At 44.2% G+C, this 19,493-nt stretch overlaps 2 protein-coding genes across 4 annotated transcripts in view; one reads left to right on the forward strand and one right to left on the reverse strand.

Annotated features, from left to right (window-relative positions):
- Nucleotides 1-3,879, forward strand: part of FRZB (frizzled related protein) — a 33,876-nt gene extending 29,997 nt beyond the window's left edge. For both annotated transcript variants that reach the window (XM_080972778.1, XM_080972779.1), the window contains one exon: nt 1,956-3,879. In XM_080972778.1, the coding sequence (XP_080828904.1) occupies nt 1,956-2,066 (111 nt within the window). In that variant the 3' untranslated portion in view covers nt 2,067-3,879. The remainder of the gene's footprint in view (nt 1-1,955) is intronic.
- Nucleotides 3,880-11,316: 7,437 nt separating this feature from the next.
- The window catches only part of DNAJC10 (DnaJ heat shock protein family (Hsp40) member C10), a 34,905-nt gene continuing 26,728 nt past the window's right edge, over nt 11,317-19,493 (reverse strand). For both annotated transcript variants that reach the window (XM_081023918.1, XM_081023919.1), the window contains exons 18-23: nt 19,275-19,408; nt 17,627-17,680; nt 17,079-17,226; nt 16,351-16,470; nt 16,003-16,116; nt 11,317-14,550 (exon numbers count right to left, since the gene is read on the reverse strand). In XM_081023918.1, coding sequence (XP_080880044.1) covers nt 14,539-14,550; nt 16,003-16,116; nt 16,351-16,470; nt 17,079-17,226; nt 17,627-17,680; nt 19,275-19,408 — 582 coding nt within the window. In that variant the 3' untranslated portion in view covers nt 11,317-14,538. The remainder of the gene's footprint in view (nt 14,551-16,002; nt 16,117-16,350; nt 16,471-17,078; nt 17,227-17,626; nt 17,681-19,274; nt 19,409-19,493) is intronic.

Here is a 19,493-nt window from a genome sequence, read left to right on the forward strand (position 1 = left end):
TCAGGTTACATATGCTTCAGGTTACAGACTCCGCTAACCCAGAAATAGTGCTTCAGGTTAAGAACTTTGCTTCAGGATGAGAACAGAAATCGTGCTCCGGCGGCACGGCAGCAGCAGGAGGCCCCATTAGCTAAAGTGGTGCTTCAGGTTAAGAACAGTTTCAGGTTAAGTACGGACCTCCGGAACGAATTAAGTACTTAACCTGAGGTACCACTGTAACTCAAACAACTGCCCTTCTTTCAGTCCTATCCTACCCGACAGTATCCCTCCTCAAAGGATGTTTATACTATAAAAAATCCAGGGGCAGTTTTAGCACAAACTTTTTCCAAACTAAGATTCCAACAAAACATTGCACTCACCATGGTGATAAATATCTTCATGGTGTTTCCTCGCCCACTCAGTATAACAAGGAAAGTTCTCAGTGCATGATTTGTCCCACAAACTGCAACACAAGACAAACCCTGGCTCATTTCTCCCCAGTTGGTTTTGTTTTTCAGCGGCTCTTGCCTCATTCCTTTGCAGTTGTGGGGAGCATCTGAGGTGAGGTGGTCAACAATGATTAAGGAAGGGTGCTATGTTCACCCAGAACACCAAGCCATAGTTGAAGCAAACCGAGGTTTATAAAGTCAACAGCAAATCATGATTTCAGATTGTGGCTTCTTGGTAGCAAATAAAGCATAGTGGAACATACTAAGCCAGTTTAACAAAGCATAGCTTAATAACTTATGGTTTAGTGTTATGTGCAAACCCAGAACATTATGTGATGGTCGCTAATTAACCAATTGCTTGGTGGAGAATCATTCTGGGCAGATTTTCAGCAAAAGATGAATGTGACGCCCACCCATCTGCAACTATAAAAATATACACTCTTAGTACGTTTATATAAGCAAAAGTATAGGTGAGATCTATTCTCAGTTTTTAAAACAGTTGTTTCAGTACTAAGAACCCACAGGGTTGCTCTTCCACTTTTACAAAGTGGATCCAGAACTTCATGTGCTAGACCAGAAATGTCAGGCGCTCGTCCTACTCAAGAGTAGGAATTCTAACAAGAGAGACACTAGATAGACATATTCTCACTGGGATGTCCCTTTTAATAAAAAATGAAATATCAAAGCAGTTCACCTTCACACAGAGATCTAAAAGGTTTTTTGTTAGCATTTAAGCATACAGTGGTGCCTCGCAAGACGAAAAGAATCCGTTCTGGGAGTCTCTTCGTCTAGCGGTTTTTTCGTCTTGCGAAGCAAGCCCATTGACGGATTAGCGGATTAGCGCTATTAGCGGCTTTTAGCGGCTTTTAGCGGCTTTTAGCAGCTTATCAGCTTATCGGATAAGCAGATAAGCGGCTTAGCGACTTAGAAAAAGAGGGGGGAAAGGAAAAAAAAAAACCCAGGAACTCGCAAGACATTTTCGTCTTGCGAAGCAAGCCCATAGCAGATTCGTTTTGCGAGGCACCTCCAAAACGGAAAACTCTTTCGTCTAGCGAGTTTTCCGTCTTGCGAGGCATTCGTCTTGCGGGGCACCACTGTAGTCTGAATTGTTTTTATTCAAAAGATGAGAAGCAGCACATATTTTTTTGAGGGGAGAGGGCAAATGCAGCTGCAGTTGTTTTGGCAAGGAATTATTCCTCTTTTGTTTTACTATAGAATTTTGATTTTAAAGGGAAAGTCGGACATTATTTGGTAGAACTAGTATTGACGTAAATGCTGACATAGCAATGCATGGAGGCGGCCAACGTTTCTAAAAATAGGCATGTATGTTTCCTTGGAGATCAAAATATTAATAGGAATGATACGCCATTGTAAAGGATACAGCAATAAAACAGAGTTTATTGAAAAAGAGGGAGGGATCAAGCTCGAGCAAACTCTTAGAAGGAGGCAAAACCTGCATCAGGACCTCCTCCATGAGCTTTGTAGCTATTTTTTTAAAATAGACGTTTGTTTGTTCTTATTTTTCAGCGCTGGGATCAGAAACTCCGCCATCCTGGGAAGGGCAGAAACGAACCCGGACAAAGCGATTCTGCTCAAAAATCCAGCAGAAGCACCAACCCGCGACAAAGGCACAACTAGATGCAAAAATGTCACGTGTCAGGAAAAAAATAATAACAGTCCATGGACTTCTATAAATTAAAAGACTTGCCTTGTTGGAGCAGCAAAGAAGAAATTGCACTATTGCACGTTGTATTCTATTGTTTACTATGAGACCATGTTGTAGTCCAGATTAGTTTTATCTTCTTCTTGTGTTTTCTGGCCCCTTGTATTTGTAGGAGTATAGACACACAGAATTTTTTATTTTATTTTTTGGTATATTATCCTCACAAATATCTGTGGACCATTTCTATGAGAGTGGTTTTTTTTTCTTTTTTGAAAAAAAAAGAGGCAAATGTGACACGGTTAGCAGGTGCCAGAGCCACTGTTTTTCCATAGTCAACTGAATCTGTTTATGTGCTCTGAACCCATGCAATATTCAAGTTGCCCCATTCTTTTCAGCAGAGGGACTTGATGCGTTCATGCATTGTCTTCTATGCGTAAACCAAGGGTAGGTCACCGCAGAGGTCTGGAATGTAAACAGTGATACAAGGTTGGGTCAGATTACCTTCTCTGTAGGCAAAAGCTACGTGCAGTGAAGGAGTGAGGTTGTGCCTTATATGCCCTCTCACCAGGCACACTGGTGAGATGCCCCAGCTTGCTGCAAATTATTTACATAGGGCTTATGCGTCTGAAATTCAGTATGTGCAGGCCCCAAGTATATATCATTCCAGGCTGGGGAGAAACTGTGTGATTCAGTCGTTTGTGCCACTGAGATCTGAGCCGGAGGGTGCATTTTAGTTCCCCTACCACGCTCGGCGTCTATATTTGGGAGTCGGCGAAATCGTCTGAACTGGGTCACAGTCACACAGACACTCAGATCCTGACATTTCCTGGGTTTGAAAAACAAAAGGGCCAAATGTATACATGACTTGGGAACTGTGAGGGTTAACAGTCAAAATTTCAAAAGGGAAGACAAGATGATTTGCAAGTTTAGCCAAGTGGGCAAAAGAAGGTTGGACCAAACATGGCATAACATTTTCTGCATTTTGTAATTAATCTGAGCAAGGGGGAGGTTGTGTTACCCGTTAAGAGTTCACCCTCCCACCCCCTCAACCTGTTAAAACCCTTGCTGGCAGTATGGAAAAGAAGGATTATACAAAGAGATTATACCAAGAGCTACCCGTACCTATTGGAGTAGGCCTGTTAAATGTCGATTCCTCTTCAATAAACCACTCACATTAAGTCTAGCTTTAAAACGTTAACCATGACAAATGCCACACAGAGGACTCGTTTCTGAATGTCTTAATCCTTGTGGGAAAGGTTTATAGAATTGTGAAGTCTTGCCAGAAGTTATGTTAAACCTGCTCCCCCTGCCCCTTCTTTTGTCCTGGAGCCACAGGAGTAGACTGTCTTCACCAGGCCTCCTTTGGGGCAGAAACCTGCACTGTGTCATTTCCACATTGTAGTTCTGATTGTGTTTCAGCGGCTCCATTCAACAGCAGCGTTCGATGGTCAGCATTGGAGATGCATAACTGAATAACGGCCACTGCTATGAAAATTACGGCCAAGCACCATGCCACGTTTCTCAGTGAACAGAGACTTTATCCTGACTTTCGTTCCCCACCTGCTTGCAGGAAACGTACATTTTAATAGCTTTTTGACATATTTCAGTTCCGATCGTCGCATCCTTTAAGCTTTCCGTAATGGTGCCAATAGTTGAAAAAAAAGTAATTCTGCCTCTTCCTATTATTATTATTATTATTTTTATATTAAAGTACGGAAATATCAGTAGAATACTGAACTAAAACAAAACAAATATTTTAGCAGAAAATAAAAACATTTATGTTACAAACTGTCGGCCTTCTCACTAATAGCAACGGTGCCTTCTGCTGGAAATGAATTCCCTGAAGGGTACTTGAAGTGGCATAGGAACCCCCACCGATGCCTGGTGCGGACCAAAGTTGAGCTTTATTTAGAGGAGCTGCCAAAATTCTGTAGCTGGCTTTTTGAGAGATGGGCAGTGGCTCCACCTCCTGCAATGACCAACACGCCCAGCGCTGACCTCCAGCTTCCCTGCTGCTTGAAAGCCCACCCCACAATGCCCAGCAGCCACTGTGCTGCCCAACAGCCCGCCAAGCACCCAGTGTGTCCCACCCCCCAGCTAGCTACGCTAGTTGTGCTGCTCTGTTGCAGCAAGAAACAAGCCAACCCCAAGGAGCCTTGTGGCATCACAGGCCTCTCTGCCCCTCGAGACTCTTCTGAGGCCACACCCACTTCTCACGGGCCACGCCCCTCACCAGCATTGCTTTGTGCTCTCCTTGAATGTTTATGTCCGCAAAGTCTTCATAATTTGTTTCGCTTGCCAGGACTCATTATTTGCCAGTGGAATAACAGCAGGCGGTAGACCCTGGAAAGGCCACATCCAAGATCTAGCCATTCAGAACAGACTCAGCTCGGTTAGGGCTCTTCAGGTGGTGGTGGGTGGGGGAGAATGAGCATGTTCAAGCATCTTTGGGATGCTACTGAAACAGAAATGAGAGGAGAGGAAACTCTTCTTCTCTAGGCCTGTTATCTGTCTTTCACTTGCTGCCAAACCCTTCTGGGGACCATCACACCACAGCTGATGAAGGAGGACAGTGGATAATGGCACTCTATAGAGCAGTGGTTCTCAACCTGTGGGTCCCCAGATGCTGGACTACAACTCCCATCATCCCTGAGCTCTGGCCTTGCTAGCTAGGGGTGATAGCAGTTGTAGTTCAACAACATCTGGGGACACACAGGTTGAGAACCACAGCTGCTTTCCCATCAGACTTTGAAAGAGTAATAAGTTAGGTGTCCCGGACAAGAAGATTTATTGCCTTACATGTCTAACCCAATTTTCTCCCATCATGGAACCCAAATGATGGTTCCTCGAGGGCTGCTGATACTCTGTGGCACATTGCCTCTAACATGGAGCTTGCACATAATACACCTGCCGGGTCAGGTGATGTCTCCACCTAGCAAGGCTCATGCAGGCCTCAATACTGAGAAGACTCGCTGAGGATTTTTCAGAACATATGCTACTGTCCTATTCTATGGCTTTCAGTTCAGGGCTTCTTTCAGACATGGGTTCCTTTTCTCTATAAAACAGGTCTGGGAGCACATCGTTCATATGTGGACACCCCCAGCCCCCGATATATCTTAAAACTCGTGTGGCTGGAAAAAAATAAAAACATGTTACGACAAATGCAGATGGGCTGAAATCAGATGATAAAAATGCATGTGACAGCCAACTTGGACCATACGTCAGTGAACTGTGGAAACAGTGATATTTTGTCATATAGCACAGACACAGAGACATGGGTGTGATTGGGTCCAGGGGGACGCAGAAGATGCCTGATTTAAACCACAACCTTTCCCCACATCTGGTTACGATTACTTCAGGGAGCAAATATGCAACGAGAGTCTCTGCGGATAACGAGCAGGATGCTGCTTTTGCATAAACGATAAATTCCTATTACCGTATATCCCTTCGGGTAAAATAGCACGAGGACTAAGCCCTTTACGGTTGACATCCCAAATCATGGCCTTATTATTGGGTTTGCAACATCCAGAGAGACTGCCCTGCAGCTTGCCCATCTCGGAGTCCCATACGCCTAGACCACCCATTTGTATTCAGACCTCCTGTGCTTGCATATCTTTCAAAAGTTGTGCATACACCATACTTTTAAAAGCCGTTCTCCACCCTTGAAAGAATCTTGGGAGCTGTAGCCACCTCCTCACAAAGCAGTGTGCCAAACAGATTCTGGGCACTGGGCTTTATAAAGGAAAAATGCGGAGACTACAGATGTTGCATTCTGAAGGAAATCAGCCCTGAGTGCTCACTGGAAGGACAGATTGTGAAGCTGAGACTCCAATACTTTGGCCACCTCACGAGAAGAGAAGACTACCTGGAAAAGACCCTGATGTTGGGAAAGATGGAGGGCACAAGGAGAAGGGGACAACAGAGGACAAGATGGTTGGACAGTGTTCTCGAAGCTACCAGCATGAGTTTGACCAAACTGCGGAAGGCAGTGGAAGACAGGAGTGCCTGGTGTGCTCTGGTCCATGGATTCACGAAGAGTTGGACACGACTAAACAACAACAACAAGTTCAGCAACATCTGGAAGGCTGGAGGTTTCCCACACACAGCATAATGACTTTGGCCATGGTCTTCCCTTCCTCATACAGAATTCTCACTTTTTTTCAGTTTAGCACAAGATGGCTGTTTTCATTTCACAGGGAGATTTTTATGTTGTTCCAAATGCAGATCTCTTCATTGTAGTGCTCTTTGTTTTCCAGCAAGCGAAAACCCCGATCCCAAGGAGATTAGACTCTTTCCTGCAGTCTGCTAGTGTTTTTTGCCCCCCCCCCCCATTTTTTTGTAATTCAGGGATATATCCTTTGAAATGCCTGGTAGAAACAGTCTCTATCATGAAGCAGCCAATTAGTCCCAAATGCCTTCAAGTTGCACTTTTGAAACCCCGTGATCAGGGCGGGAAAGGACTCCTAATAATGAGGATTACTCCAAGCTTGAAAGTTTATACATACCACTCTCATCAAGCCACAGCATCTGGATTTTAAATATGTTTGGAGCATGCCTTAAACGTTTAGAGAGCCGTCTATTTTTAAAACAATGTTCCTATTGTTGGCTTAGGCAGGCATAAGTTAGGCTGCCATTTCTGCAAGCCTGTAAAAAGGGAAATGGATAAGGGAATGATGACATGGCTGGGGCTGCTCCTATATAGGCCTTTATGCCTATATAGCTAATTTATGCCATGAAATGGGGAACTTGTGTCTCTTCAGAAGTTGTTGGACGCCAGCTCTCATCAGCCCCAATGACCAGGGATGATGGGGTTTTGTAATCTATCATCTGGATGACTATTTATGTCAAAAAGTGTAGGGGCTAGTATGCAGCCTTGTTTCACACCTTTTGATGTCTTGAACGCTTCCAACTAAAATTGCACCTAGCCCCTTCCAAGTCCTATTACCTCTAGGTTCCTTGGAACCACAGGATCTGTTTGACTTTACAAAGCTAATGGGTTACTCCCATCAATAACCATATTCAGAAGAGACTCACTGATTTCAGTGGGTCTACTCTAAGTATGACTTAGCTATTGCCCTATGAAAATGTACTGTGCTCTGGCACCCAAGTCTCTTCCTCTGGATCACAACGGGAACTGCAGTCTCAAAGCCCAAAAACATTCAAGAGGAGAGTAAGGGGGAAACGGTCAGCAGCGGGAAACTGCACCTAAAACCTCGCTGCTAATTAAGGTTCTTGTCCAAGGCTGAACAAGCAAAGCAGCTGCTGGAGTTCAGGTTGCCTGCCATTAAGTGCTACCAGCTGAGACTAATTATGAGGCCTCCCAAAGGTAAGTTAAAACCACATAGAAATCATGTTAATTTGGGTAAAATTTATCTAAAGTGGCAGGAGCAGAATTTACTGACTGCAACAGCACTGACGATATCAGTTTACATTATAATGGTAGGTCCGTACTGATGAAGTTCAGCGTGCTCAGAGCTTTCTGTTATGCTTGGAGTACAATTTAAGAGTCTCTAATCTCAGGTCTGTAAAAAGTAAGAATTTGTCTAAATTGCAAACATTTCCTCAGTGCTGTGTCATGCTAAATGCCAAATGTTGTATTTTAATAAGCCTTCAGGAATTGGTTGACTCTTATGTAATCTCTTTTTTATTCTATACAGCAAAGAGGTTTATCCTCGTAGCCCTGTTTAGCTTCCAGCTATACCTATCTGCAAATGTTTTCGATATCTGCAAATGACTCACTCTGGAGCCGTGCCATGAGCTTCTATGGAACTTCAGGAAAGCTATTCTGTACGTAGTAAATGCTTGAAGATTACATCCGTAGATGACAAGGGCTTGTCTGTCTTTTAGATATACTGTGTCTATGTGTGTGTGTGTGTGTGTGTGTGTGTGTATTGCTCTCCAGATATAAGGATTTATTATTCCCTGTCACAGCAGCAATAATAGAGCTTGCAAAGATAAAAATATAGAAATCTCATTATGCAATCCCTGGTTGTACAAAATGTGGGTTCTCTGTGTTATGGAGACACATTTCCATCAGATCAAAGAAACCACGGGCCTTGCTTATCCTGAAGACTTCCTTCCAAATGGGAAAACTAGATAATAATGATTATTTATTCAATTTATATGTCCCGGATGGGATCCGTCTTCCCAGCTGGTCTGTCATGGTAATTAAACCTTAGTTGTTTCCATGCAGGAAACCAATCAGAACACTTGCTTAGCAAATCAACCATGGTTAGTAAACTAAGGACAAACCTTGGCTACAGATTGTATGTGTGGGGGTTTGAAGTGGAAAAAGCCATGATCTCTGCTTCAGGTGTAATGCTAAGGCAAGAATTGTGTTGCCTCTGTTGGGAGGGGCAATGAAGGCAGGTGTGCCAAGTGGTGGGGGCTGAGGGGTCTTCAGCCCCCCAAACTTTTTCAAGAAAGGGGCTGGGTTCCCCCAAAATCCTGTGGCTCCACTCCGCCTTCTCCTCCCCGCCTGATGTCCCCATTCCCCACCTGGTGCATGAGCACAAGAGACACATGGGGGTGGGACGCATAACAAGACATCTAATGTGACGCATCATGTGATGTGCCCCTGCAGTGTGGGGGGCAGGTCAGTGCCCTTGAATGCAGGTACGCACAGATCTTACACAGCAAACTGTGGTTTGTGATATGTGATACTGTGATATGCAGACATAGCCAATATAGTAAATGCATGATCACTTTTCCATATCTCAGAGCTCAGTCTCTTCTACACTGAACATGCTCACGTTTATTTGGTGCCAGGACTGGAAACCTACCCTTCCCTCTGCTTTAAACAGAGGAGAGGGGCAAACAGTTCTCCATAACCAAGCTTGGCAGTGGCTGATGTTGGTGCTTCCCTAGGACTGCTGAAAGGTGGTGCTGGATATTAGGCAAGTCCTGGTTTTAACTTTTTGAAATATGGCAACCTTATTTGGCGCTGTGGGTAAAACCTCAGTGCCTAGGACTTGCCGATCGCATGGTCGGTGGTTCGAATCCCTGCGGCGGGGTGAGCTCCCGTCTTTCGGTCCCAGCTCCTGCCCACCTAGCAGTTCGAAAGCACCCCTAAGTGCAAGTAGATAAATAGGTACCGCTTTATAGCGGGAAGGTAAACAGCGTTTCCGTGTGCTGCGCTGGTGCTGGCTCGCCAGAGCAGCTTCATCACGCTGGCCACGTGACCCGGAAGTGTCTCTGGACAGCGCTGGCCCCTGGCCTCTTAAGTGAGATGGGCACACAACCCTAGAGTCGGACACGACTGGCCTGTACGGGCAGGGGTACCTTTACCTTTTATGCTTCCCCCTCACCTTGGTGGGACAATTGATAGAGGGGGCATGCCCACACAGTCTTGTCGCCCTGCCTCATATTCTGCTTTTCGAGATGTGGCAGCCATTTTGTGTTACACCACACCCTGAAGCAGCCATTTTGAGATGGTGCTCACGGCGCTTCCTTAAAATTTCAAATATCTTTGCCGGTCCCGAAAGGTTGGCTATGCACTGTAGGTGCAGTCATAATGGCAAGAAGTAAAAAAACCACAATTTGTAACACATTCAAAATGGGGGGGGGGGGGGAGTCTCCCAGTCGTCTTGCTCCGTTAATGCGCCATGTGGTTTGGTGAATGCTTATGTAGCAAAAGGAGGGTTTTAACACACCTGACCCAGGGCAGCAAATGAAAACCTTTGAGCCAGCCTATGTCACATACAGTGATATAGCAATTTCTGTCCATGCTGCGTCTTTCTCCTTCAAAGTGTTGGTGCACTTACAAGCCAGGATTCAAAAAGCCTGACTTCTATGCCCTCAAAGTATCACAGGATGAGCTTTCTAATTCGGGTGACCACAGATACATCGCCAAGAAATAGGACGAAGATTTGCATGAAATTTGCATATCCTAATTTACATGTATAGATGTCCATTTAGAAAAGATTATTGTTCTGGAAACAAAAGTACATCTTACCCTAGTGGAGAAGAAAGGGAGGAGACCTGTGTGCCTGCTCAGGTATTAACACCAATGCCCCTAACTCACCAGACTTTGACCAGACAACCCTTCTGTAAGGTAGGACACCCTAGTTTTATTTGCACTAGCAAGTTATGCTGGCATACTAATTTCATTAATTGTGGGTGACTAATGGGTTTTAAATAAGGAATTATTTAGTGAAGAAAGTCAGCACAACTTAGAATAGAATTATTTGGTGAAGAAAGTCAACACAACTGTGCTATTTAAAGCTTCAGTGGTCCACATGATGCTGGCAAACCATTTCAAAACCAGCCTTTGCACTGCATTGTTGCAACCAAGGCAAAACGTGATGAACAAATGTAATAAAAGCTGTCCTCCTGTACCTGTTTTTGTTGGAAATGCATCAGATGCCTGACTTCAGCAGCACATCTGACTAGAACATCTGCCCCAGAATTTTGGCTTTGGAGAGCATTTGTCCTTGCACAGAAGGAAGCCTTGGATTTCTTTGGCTGGGAAGCCTGTTGGAGAGGATTGCATTCATTCCTGGATTTCTGCACAGTCTTTGCCTTGAAACGAGCTTCTAAGACAACAGCAATTGCAATGATTTGGTTGGTTATCTTAACTCTAGAGAAAGGATCAAACACCTCAGTCAGTTCTTTTTAAAGAATATTTTGCTTCTGCTTCCTTAGCAGAATATTTGCGTTTATTTTCATGTTTCCGCTGCCACAGGGATCTGTTTTGGATCTGGATAACTTATGATTCTCTCTCTCTCTCTCTGTAATATGGGAGCAATGGCATTCAGGTTTGCTGGTGTGTTTAAGCTGCACCCCCCCCCCATGCTTAACCCATATGCTTGTAAATAGACTCAAATATGACAAAATGCCAAAGTCCTGCAGTAACCACCTTTTGAAGGAAACCCAATCGAGATAATTGTTGTCTTATCTGGAGAAGTTGGCTGAGCATAACAGTACAGCATTTATTATTATTTCTCCTTCTTGCACATTCCCATGTTGACTACAGGAGCTATTATAAACGAATATGGTTCTGGTCCAGTTGAGACGACTGTTCCATTTGAAAGTGACTTGTCTCTTCAGCTAGGGAAACTAAAAAGAAAATATTGAATGGGAATCTAATGTAGACATCATTTAACATTGGTTTACCTTTTTTTGGATGCTAGTTGCTTGTTTAGAGTCTGTTTAGAGATTAGGAAAACGCAATTTAAAGGTCTTGAACCCCGAACCACAACATGAAAGCTGAAGAGGAGGACAATGTACTGGATGAAACCATTTATTACCGTAGTATAAAAGTTCAAGATGTAATTAGATTGCAGTTGAAACTGACACAGCAGCATCTACAGCTGTGATATTTTCAAAAGGAATACTGTGTTCCGATCCTATCCACTCCAGTGTTCTTGCATCTGCTAACGGGAAGAACCAGAAGGTTTAGTAACTCCCTGTGTTACTAAATTATAATTCTGATGTTCTTAGCTTTAGAGGGGGAGAAACAGCTGGTGATTCAGTAACAGAAATGTACTCATAGCTGAGCTAATTACTCTGGGCACTTGAACATGCAGGCTTCACCAAATAATCGTGGTTTATGGAAGTGTCTTTCTGCTGAAAAATAAACCTGTTCTCCACAGGTGCTGAATAATACTTACATACACACAGGAAAGAACTGTAGCCACTCATAAAAGTGAGCGGTTGCAAAGTATATCTACCTTAAAAAAACCCCAAAACAATCTTCAAGATGCCCAGACTTCAGGGAGAGGAAGGTTATTATTCCAAATTCTCAGCATGAGATGTTCAAATAAAAATTGGGGGCAGTACAGTACAGATACAGGGTGAGTCCTTTAAAAGAGGCCCCGTGGATACAGAGCGCACATGTTCTTAAAAGACTCACCCTGTACTAATACAGAAAAACAATATAAGACTTTGGCAAGCGCCAACATTGGTGGGCGTGTGTGTGTGTGCTACATTAGGTTGACTCCTAGAGATGATATATAATGAAGTCATACTCAGGAGTAGACCCATTGAAATCAATGAAATAGGAGTGAATGTCTGCTCATAAGTGCTCCCTCTAGAGGAGAAAAGAGCACTATTTTCCCCAGAATCTGCCGTATCTCGCCCTAGCCCATCCTTGGTTTGCACTGGAGGGTTGGCACATTCCCTGGAACTGCATGGCTCTCCGTCTTTTCCGTAAACAGAAAGGTAATTCTGGATCCACTCCAATGTATTTGTTACTTATTAAGGTGACTGCCTCAAGGCCTCCCCCCCCCCCCCACGCCAACCTCATATGGACAATCTAGTGAGAAAACTTAGAAGACTAGCACATTTTTCATGGTGCAAACTTTTCACAGGCACAGTCATCAAATGCACTGTGAAAACTTCTGCCAGTTTTTAATTTGCTTCGGCGCTTTCATCACTGAGCAGAACAATGTTCAGAAGGCACTTGGAATACTGAAAATAGAAAAAGAAGAAGAAAGCCAGTAGTTACGTTTTACAACTCTGTTCAAAGGGCTGGGAGCAGGCTGGCATCCAAACAGATGAGGCCGGTTGCTAGAAACTGCAGCAGCAGCATCTGGCTGGCCACTGTGAGAATAGGATGCTAAACTAGCTGGGCTCTCTGACGTCATCCAGCAGTTTCTTCTTATGCCTCCAACAGTGACTCGGGTGCCCCGCTTTAAAAGCAAACAACATTTCCTGTGACACAAACTCAAATAAAACTAAAAATTGTACTTTTAATTCTGTGGGAAATCGCGACGGTGCAACTCAGCGTCTTATCTGCTTGGATGTGGGAGAAGCTTCGCCTGCATTTTATAATCATGTTTACTAGGAAGTGAGTCCGACTGAAATCAACTTAGGTAGTGGGGTAGAAAAGCTGGAGGGGAAAAAAAAAAAGCTCATTTACCAGAAGTAAAGTATTGAGCGTCAACTCTGGGAGTGTAGATTTGATTCTGTCCAAACTAAGCGCATTAGAACAAAATATACATCAGGAAGTTTAGTTTGGTCAGAATCAAGAGCACACTTCCAGAGTTAACACTAAATACCGTACTTTTCCGTGTATAACACGCCCCCTATATTGGGGGACTCAAAATTAAGAACATGGGGGGGGGGGGAGATTCCCCAAAATTATTGAGCTTTATTGGGGGAGGATTGCCAACAGTTGTTGAGCTTTTTTTGGGGGGGGGGCAGAGTTTTTGAGCTTTTTTTAATCACCGAAAAAAGCAGCAAATCACCCGCCCAATTGCCGGAGCAACAGCCAATCAACAACAGCCCTTGCAGCAGCCACCAATAACAATCTTCAACTCACGGCAGCAACCAATCCCACTGCCCCACAATGCACTACCCATGTATAAGACAACCCCTAATTCTGAACATGATTTTTTAATTTAAAAAACCCCATAGTCTTAAACACGGAAAAGTACGGCACGTCACTTCTTGTAAATAAGCCGCCATAGCTGCTAGAGAGCCATGAAGATTTGTGTCTCGGGCTTTTGAGACTCATCTGCTCATGTACTATCTGAAACCAAAGGGCATTGGTTGCCAGGTGTGACATATATTGGCATTATTTTCAGCTCTCCTACTCCACTAAGGTGGCCAGTGAAGAAAGTGTTGCTTCGGTCGGCTCTCAGCTGCTGCAGTCCATAGCAAGCAATATTGTGCACGCACTGCCACCTTCTGGTTACAGTTGCCTGTACGTCACAAAATACAAACAGCAGCGCATTGCTCTTCTGAGCATTTGCAGGGTGTTTCCAAAGTCAAAACCTGCGCATGACAGCTTAGCACACGCAACTGGCGGACCACAAGTGGGGAGCCAACGCAGACATGGCCCATTCCATCCTTTGACTGCCAAGCACTGAAGCGATCGTGCTTGCTCACGACCGTTTGAGCGCTCTTCAAAAGCGGCTTAGAAACCGGGACGTAATGCGCAAGATTATAGAATGTAGGTGGGCTAAGAAGAACGGACTTCTTCCAACTCCTATGTTAACACCCAGTGAATTCTGGATAAAGCTCACTAACTACAATAACCAGAGGTAAAATAGTTGTTCAGACCACATTTTTTCTTCCCACGGGAAGAAAAGAGAGAGAGAGCTGTCTTAGTGTTTCTGTGCTGCTGAATAGTCTATATACCTTCAGTTCCACAAGTGGAAATTATAGTGTTCTTTTTCAGCGCAACAAAAGACTGTTTTGTAGACAAAGGTTGGGAGGATTGAATGGGAGAAGGGGTAGGGGGAAAACCTACAGTTCCTCCACTACTGATCAAGTCTCAAGTACAAAACCAGAAAAGAAAAGCTCCCAGTGAGCATATCACTCATGGAACAAGCGTCTCTTCCCTGTTCCAAATGAGCACTTGGGCAGCTTCGTAACATTCTTGCAGCATTTGAGGAGATAAAAGCTGTGTCCACGAAGCCTGATGTTCTCCTTTTTCCTCTTCGCGGAGGCATGATCTAATACTTCCATTGCCACTGCTTCAGTTTGAATTCATTCTGCGGCTCAGAGTTCATCCTGATTGTTGGAAAGGAGCAAAGAGAGGGAGGAAAATAGATAAAAATGATGCAGTAAACTACGGACAAATGTTCCTTTCATGTTTGTGCGAAGCAGGTCTTGCCAACCCAAGAATTTTGGACTGCAATTCCTATCATCCCTGACCACCAGCTGTGCAGGCTGAGAGTCATAGCCCAACAAAATCTAGAGAGCACCAGCTTGGGAGAGGCTGTCATAAAGGATGGTCTTGGGAATATTAGAATAATTTGCCCCCACTGCCATGCAGTGCCAGATAAGCAAGATATTTCATATATTTTCTTGAAGAAGGTCTGAACTTTGTACAGTGGTACCTCATGTTGCTTAACCTCCAGGTTATGGAATCTTCGGGTTATGGCTGCGGCAAACCCAGAAGTGCATACGTCCAGGTTTCGCTGCTTGCGCATGCGCAGAAGTGCTTTATCACACCGCACATGTGCACAGAAGCGGCGCCTCTAGTTACGGATTTTTTGGGGTGCGCATGGCACCTCAAAACAAATTAAATCCGTAATGAGAGGTACCACTGTAAAAGAACCCAGCAGTGCGGGTATCTCCAAATTCGTTTTCCTCCTTTGAATCCAATACATTGATTTCACCTTTCCTCAAGTTGTTGCGGGTGATACTATACTACCAACCATGGAAGGGAGGAGTCAGCTACCAAATACAGTCATACCTCAGAATTCGAACGCCTTGCGAGACAAACATTTTGGTTCCGGAACACCGCAAACCTGGAAGTGAGTGTTCTGGTTTGCAAATATTCTTTGGAACTCGAACGTCCATTGTGGCTTCTGTGGCTTCCGATTGGCTGCAGGAGCTTCCTGGAGCCAATTGGAAGCTGCGCCTTGGTTCCCAAACGTTTTGGAAGTTGAATGGACTTCCGGAACGGATTCCATTTGACTTCCGAGGTACGACTGTACCCTGTGTATGACTGTACCGATATTGCAATTTAGCTACTTGGCTACCACAGCACATAGTCATTCGGCATCAAAACATCTCTTGTCAATTGCAGTGGATCCTTAGAAGCATTTGAAATGCTTCTGTCCCGGCAAACACAAATGCAAGAGAAGGGGTGGTACAGCTGCTGCACACCGAATTTCAGAGGTTGTCTCTGACAGTAGCTTTGTGTTTTCACTCCGATAAGGCAGAGGCAACTGACAGCCACTGATTTTCCCCTCCCCACTTATTGTCCCCTTCATCCCATATCCCACATACTGTTCCAGATAGTCTCCTTAGTTCTCAGGATCATCTTTTGGGGAGGTGGCACAGAGGGTCACAGTGGGTAGGAGACTTTTTTAAAAAACCAGGTGCCCCTGCATAGCATGATCAGAACCAATCGCAACAAATCCACCATTGGGTGCAACCCATGAACACAAATAGCCAGAGGAGAAAGATATTAAAATATCTGTGTCAAATTCAACTGGGGGGGGGGGGAATTACCTTGTTTCTGGAAGATTTTTTCCTCTTTTTCTTAATATCTTCTACTTTCTCCATCAGGAGTTCAGCTATGGCTTTTGCATCATGGCTGTCTATGTGCTCCCCAAATGCATTTTTCTTAAAATGAAACAAAAACAAAGAAACACAGAGGTAAGGTCTCAGCCGGCGTACCAGATCGAGCTGGTAGACAGTCGCCCCGGACACAAAATTGACCTGCACCTCCATGGACAAAGGAGACTAAAAATGACTCCCCAAATACACCCCTTCTTGCGTGCATAGCATGTGCTCCACGACAGAACTGCACCCCTCCCCGCCTCACAGTTGACATGATGGAGATTTCTGTGCCTTTACCTTTGCTCCTTGGTAAGGATAAAACTTCACTGTTGGATAGGCTCTGATGCCAGCAGATTGACACGTCTGCGCGTAAGCCTGGCAGTCAACCTTCCCAGCTTTCACTTTCCCTTTAACAGCCTTAAAAATTGAGGAGGAGGAGACAGGAGTTAAAACCTATTATTAAAAAAAAGGAGGTCCCCACTCACATCTGCTTCCACGATTGGCAACTAGTTTCACTAGTGAGATGCTCTGAATAAGTGGATGTGAAATCCACAAGGCGGGGGCTGTCAAGGTTTTGGGGCCCACGAACCCGTGCACAAACTGGAGACAATGTCCCGGGCACCAAAGGCCACAACCAAGCACACACAACTTCTTCTATGGTCTACAGTAGAATGTTCCTCACAAGGCTTAATTTCAGTGGAGGGAGAAAACCCTTCAGTGCCACAGAAGGCCTCACTGGGCATGTGTAGGGCTGCCATACAACAGAGTTTTCCCAGATATGTCCAGGAATCAGGCAGCCATTTTGTGTCTGGGCAGATTTTTGGCGAATCATTCAGAAAATGCTAATCCAAGAGGAAGAAAAAAGCTCAACAATTTTGCCCAGATTTTCACTTTGGGGAATAGGGCAACCCTAGGCATGTGTGCAGGGGCCACCATGGCTGCAATGCATTGAAAATAGCTTGGGAGGAAAAGGAGAGCACTGAACCGACAGTGACTTGCCATTGCAGGGAGATCAGGCCGTTTACCTTAGCTAGGATCTCAAATTCCGGAGCAAAATTTTGGCAAGGGCCGCACCAGGGAGCGTAAAAGTCGATGACCCAATGCTCTTTCCCGTTCAGAACTTTGTCGGTGAAGCTCTGGGGTGTCAGATCCAGAGACACCCGAGGTAAATACCTTTGAAAAGGGAAAAAGAAAACAAGGAACTTGGGATTTCAGAGTCACACAAGCTACTCCTCCCAAAACTAGCGGCCTGTAACCAGGAAATGTCCTGTTTGTGCCTTCTATTCACTGTTGGCATCAACACCTGAGTGGAGGAAGACCTATTGAATAGGTTCTCTCCTGGTGTCCAAAAATAGGACTGCAAAGGTCTGAAGAACATTGGGGGGGGGGGGGGCTTCATGCATACAGCCTTCAACACAATCCGAAAGTGAGGCAGTCAGTGTAACAGCATAGATGGTGGGGCTCACTTGCATGGCCCTACAGCCTCCTCCATCGATTATTCTACGTGAGTCAGTCCCACCCCCACCCCCCGGAAAAAGTACACTGTGAATAACGTTTTGAGGCAAGCACTCACCCTAGCGCCCATCTTCTCAGTGAATGGGCATCTCTGTTCCAGCCGTTGTAGCTACTGTTAAAAACAGAAGTATAAAAGCAAAAAAAAAAAAGCAAAAAAAAAAAAACCAAAAAAAAAAAACCAACAACAACAACAACAAAATGGGCAGAAAGAGGCAACACCTCTGTAAGAGCACTTTCTGTTCACTGGGTTCACACAGCGCCCACCCAAAGATCATGATATTTAGCTGGGCACTGGATTCTCTATTTCAGCCGACAGATTTCCCCACACAGGGCAGGATTCATCTCATGGGCACTGCCAGGGGAAGCCTCGTGCAAGGACTTCCACTTGCACGATGCCGTTTCCCACCCCGTGTAACACCCCCTGCAAATAGACTCTGGGTCAGAGGAACCCCCAGGACAGCGCATAGGCAGAGGAGGAAGAGGGGAGGGGAGAGATCCTGCTATATGGCAAGGTGAAATGCTTGCTCAGGTGGAACATATGTCATAGCACAACAATGAATTCCATTTCAAATTTGGCATGAGATTTCGCACATTCTTTCCTCCACAGGAATAATTCCGTTGGCAGGAAATGACATACTGTAACGAAAATGAAACAGCTTTAAAACACTCAAAACCCTGCTGGGTGACACACCAATATTAGAAGAAATAAAGATGATAGGATATCAATTATCAAATCAGCCCATTGACTATACAGTCGTACCTTGGATCCCGAACGCCTTGGTATTCAGACTTTTTGCCGCAAACCCAGAAGTTATTGTTGTTGTTCAAGTTTGCGATCGTTCTTTGGAACCTGAACATCCAACGGGGCTTCCGTGGCTTCCAATTGGCTGTAGGAGCTTCCTGCAGCCAATCAGAAGCCACACTTTGGTTTCTGAACATTTTGGAAGTCGAACGGACTTCCGGAACAGTTTCTGTTCAACTTCCAAGGTATGACTGTATAGAGAACTACGGTTAATAAGGGGTGGGTCTAAATACTCCTAAACACATATATTATTTGGGTAAACTGAAGACGCAATTGCCCCAGGAGATCAAGAAACGGTTACCCATCTTTTAACTGCAGCCTACATGTTTATAGCATGGAACTGGAAATACTTGGAAACATCTGCGTTAAAAAATGGGTTCTATGAATTTGGGATATTGCTTTAAGGGTCAGATGAACAAGTATCCTTAGCATCAGGCAAGCTAGAAAGGGTGGCAATACTTCTGTTGCTTATTGGAATAACTGGAATGCAAGACAATATTAATTCATACATGCTTTTGGAGGAAATCTAACATTTGTATCAATAACGCTCTCGGGTAAAATGTAATGGTAAATTATTAAATGTAATTGAAAATTTAACAATTCTGGCTATAAATAAAAAAATATAAAATCGGGTGAGTAAAAAGTCAATTTTAAATAAATAAGTAAAGAACACCTTATGATAATAAAAAATACACCTCTCTAGGTTATAACTTGTACTTTCTAATATATTAAACCTTAAAAAGGGGAGGGGGGAGAATGATATTTAATTGTCAGATTGTGGCACTGAGGGAACTCCTGATTTAGTCTAGTCTGATTATCAGATCCATAGCACTAGTAAGTCACATAATACGCATGGTTTTCAGTAAGTATTTAAGAACAAATCCAAGCCACTTGCATTACTCACTAGTACTGATAAGATGAAGCTGATTTTTGTGGGAAAAGTCTTATTTCAGGATAACCTTGAATGTTTTCTTGATGACAAAGGGAGAAATATTTTTGGCAGTCCACGCTACCGACTGAAACCAGTCCATTCAGCAACTGAAACAGAGAAACAATTATTCAATTAAATTTGCAAATCTTGGTGCAATAAAAGACCCTCCACTTTTAAAATAAACATCCTGTA

Source organism: Podarcis pityusensis (assembly GCF_964106645.2).
Source record: "Podarcis pityusensis genome assembly, chromosome: 1".
NCBI classification, from domain to species: Eukaryota; Metazoa; Chordata; class Lepidosauria; order Squamata; family Lacertidae; genus Podarcis; species Podarcis pityusensis.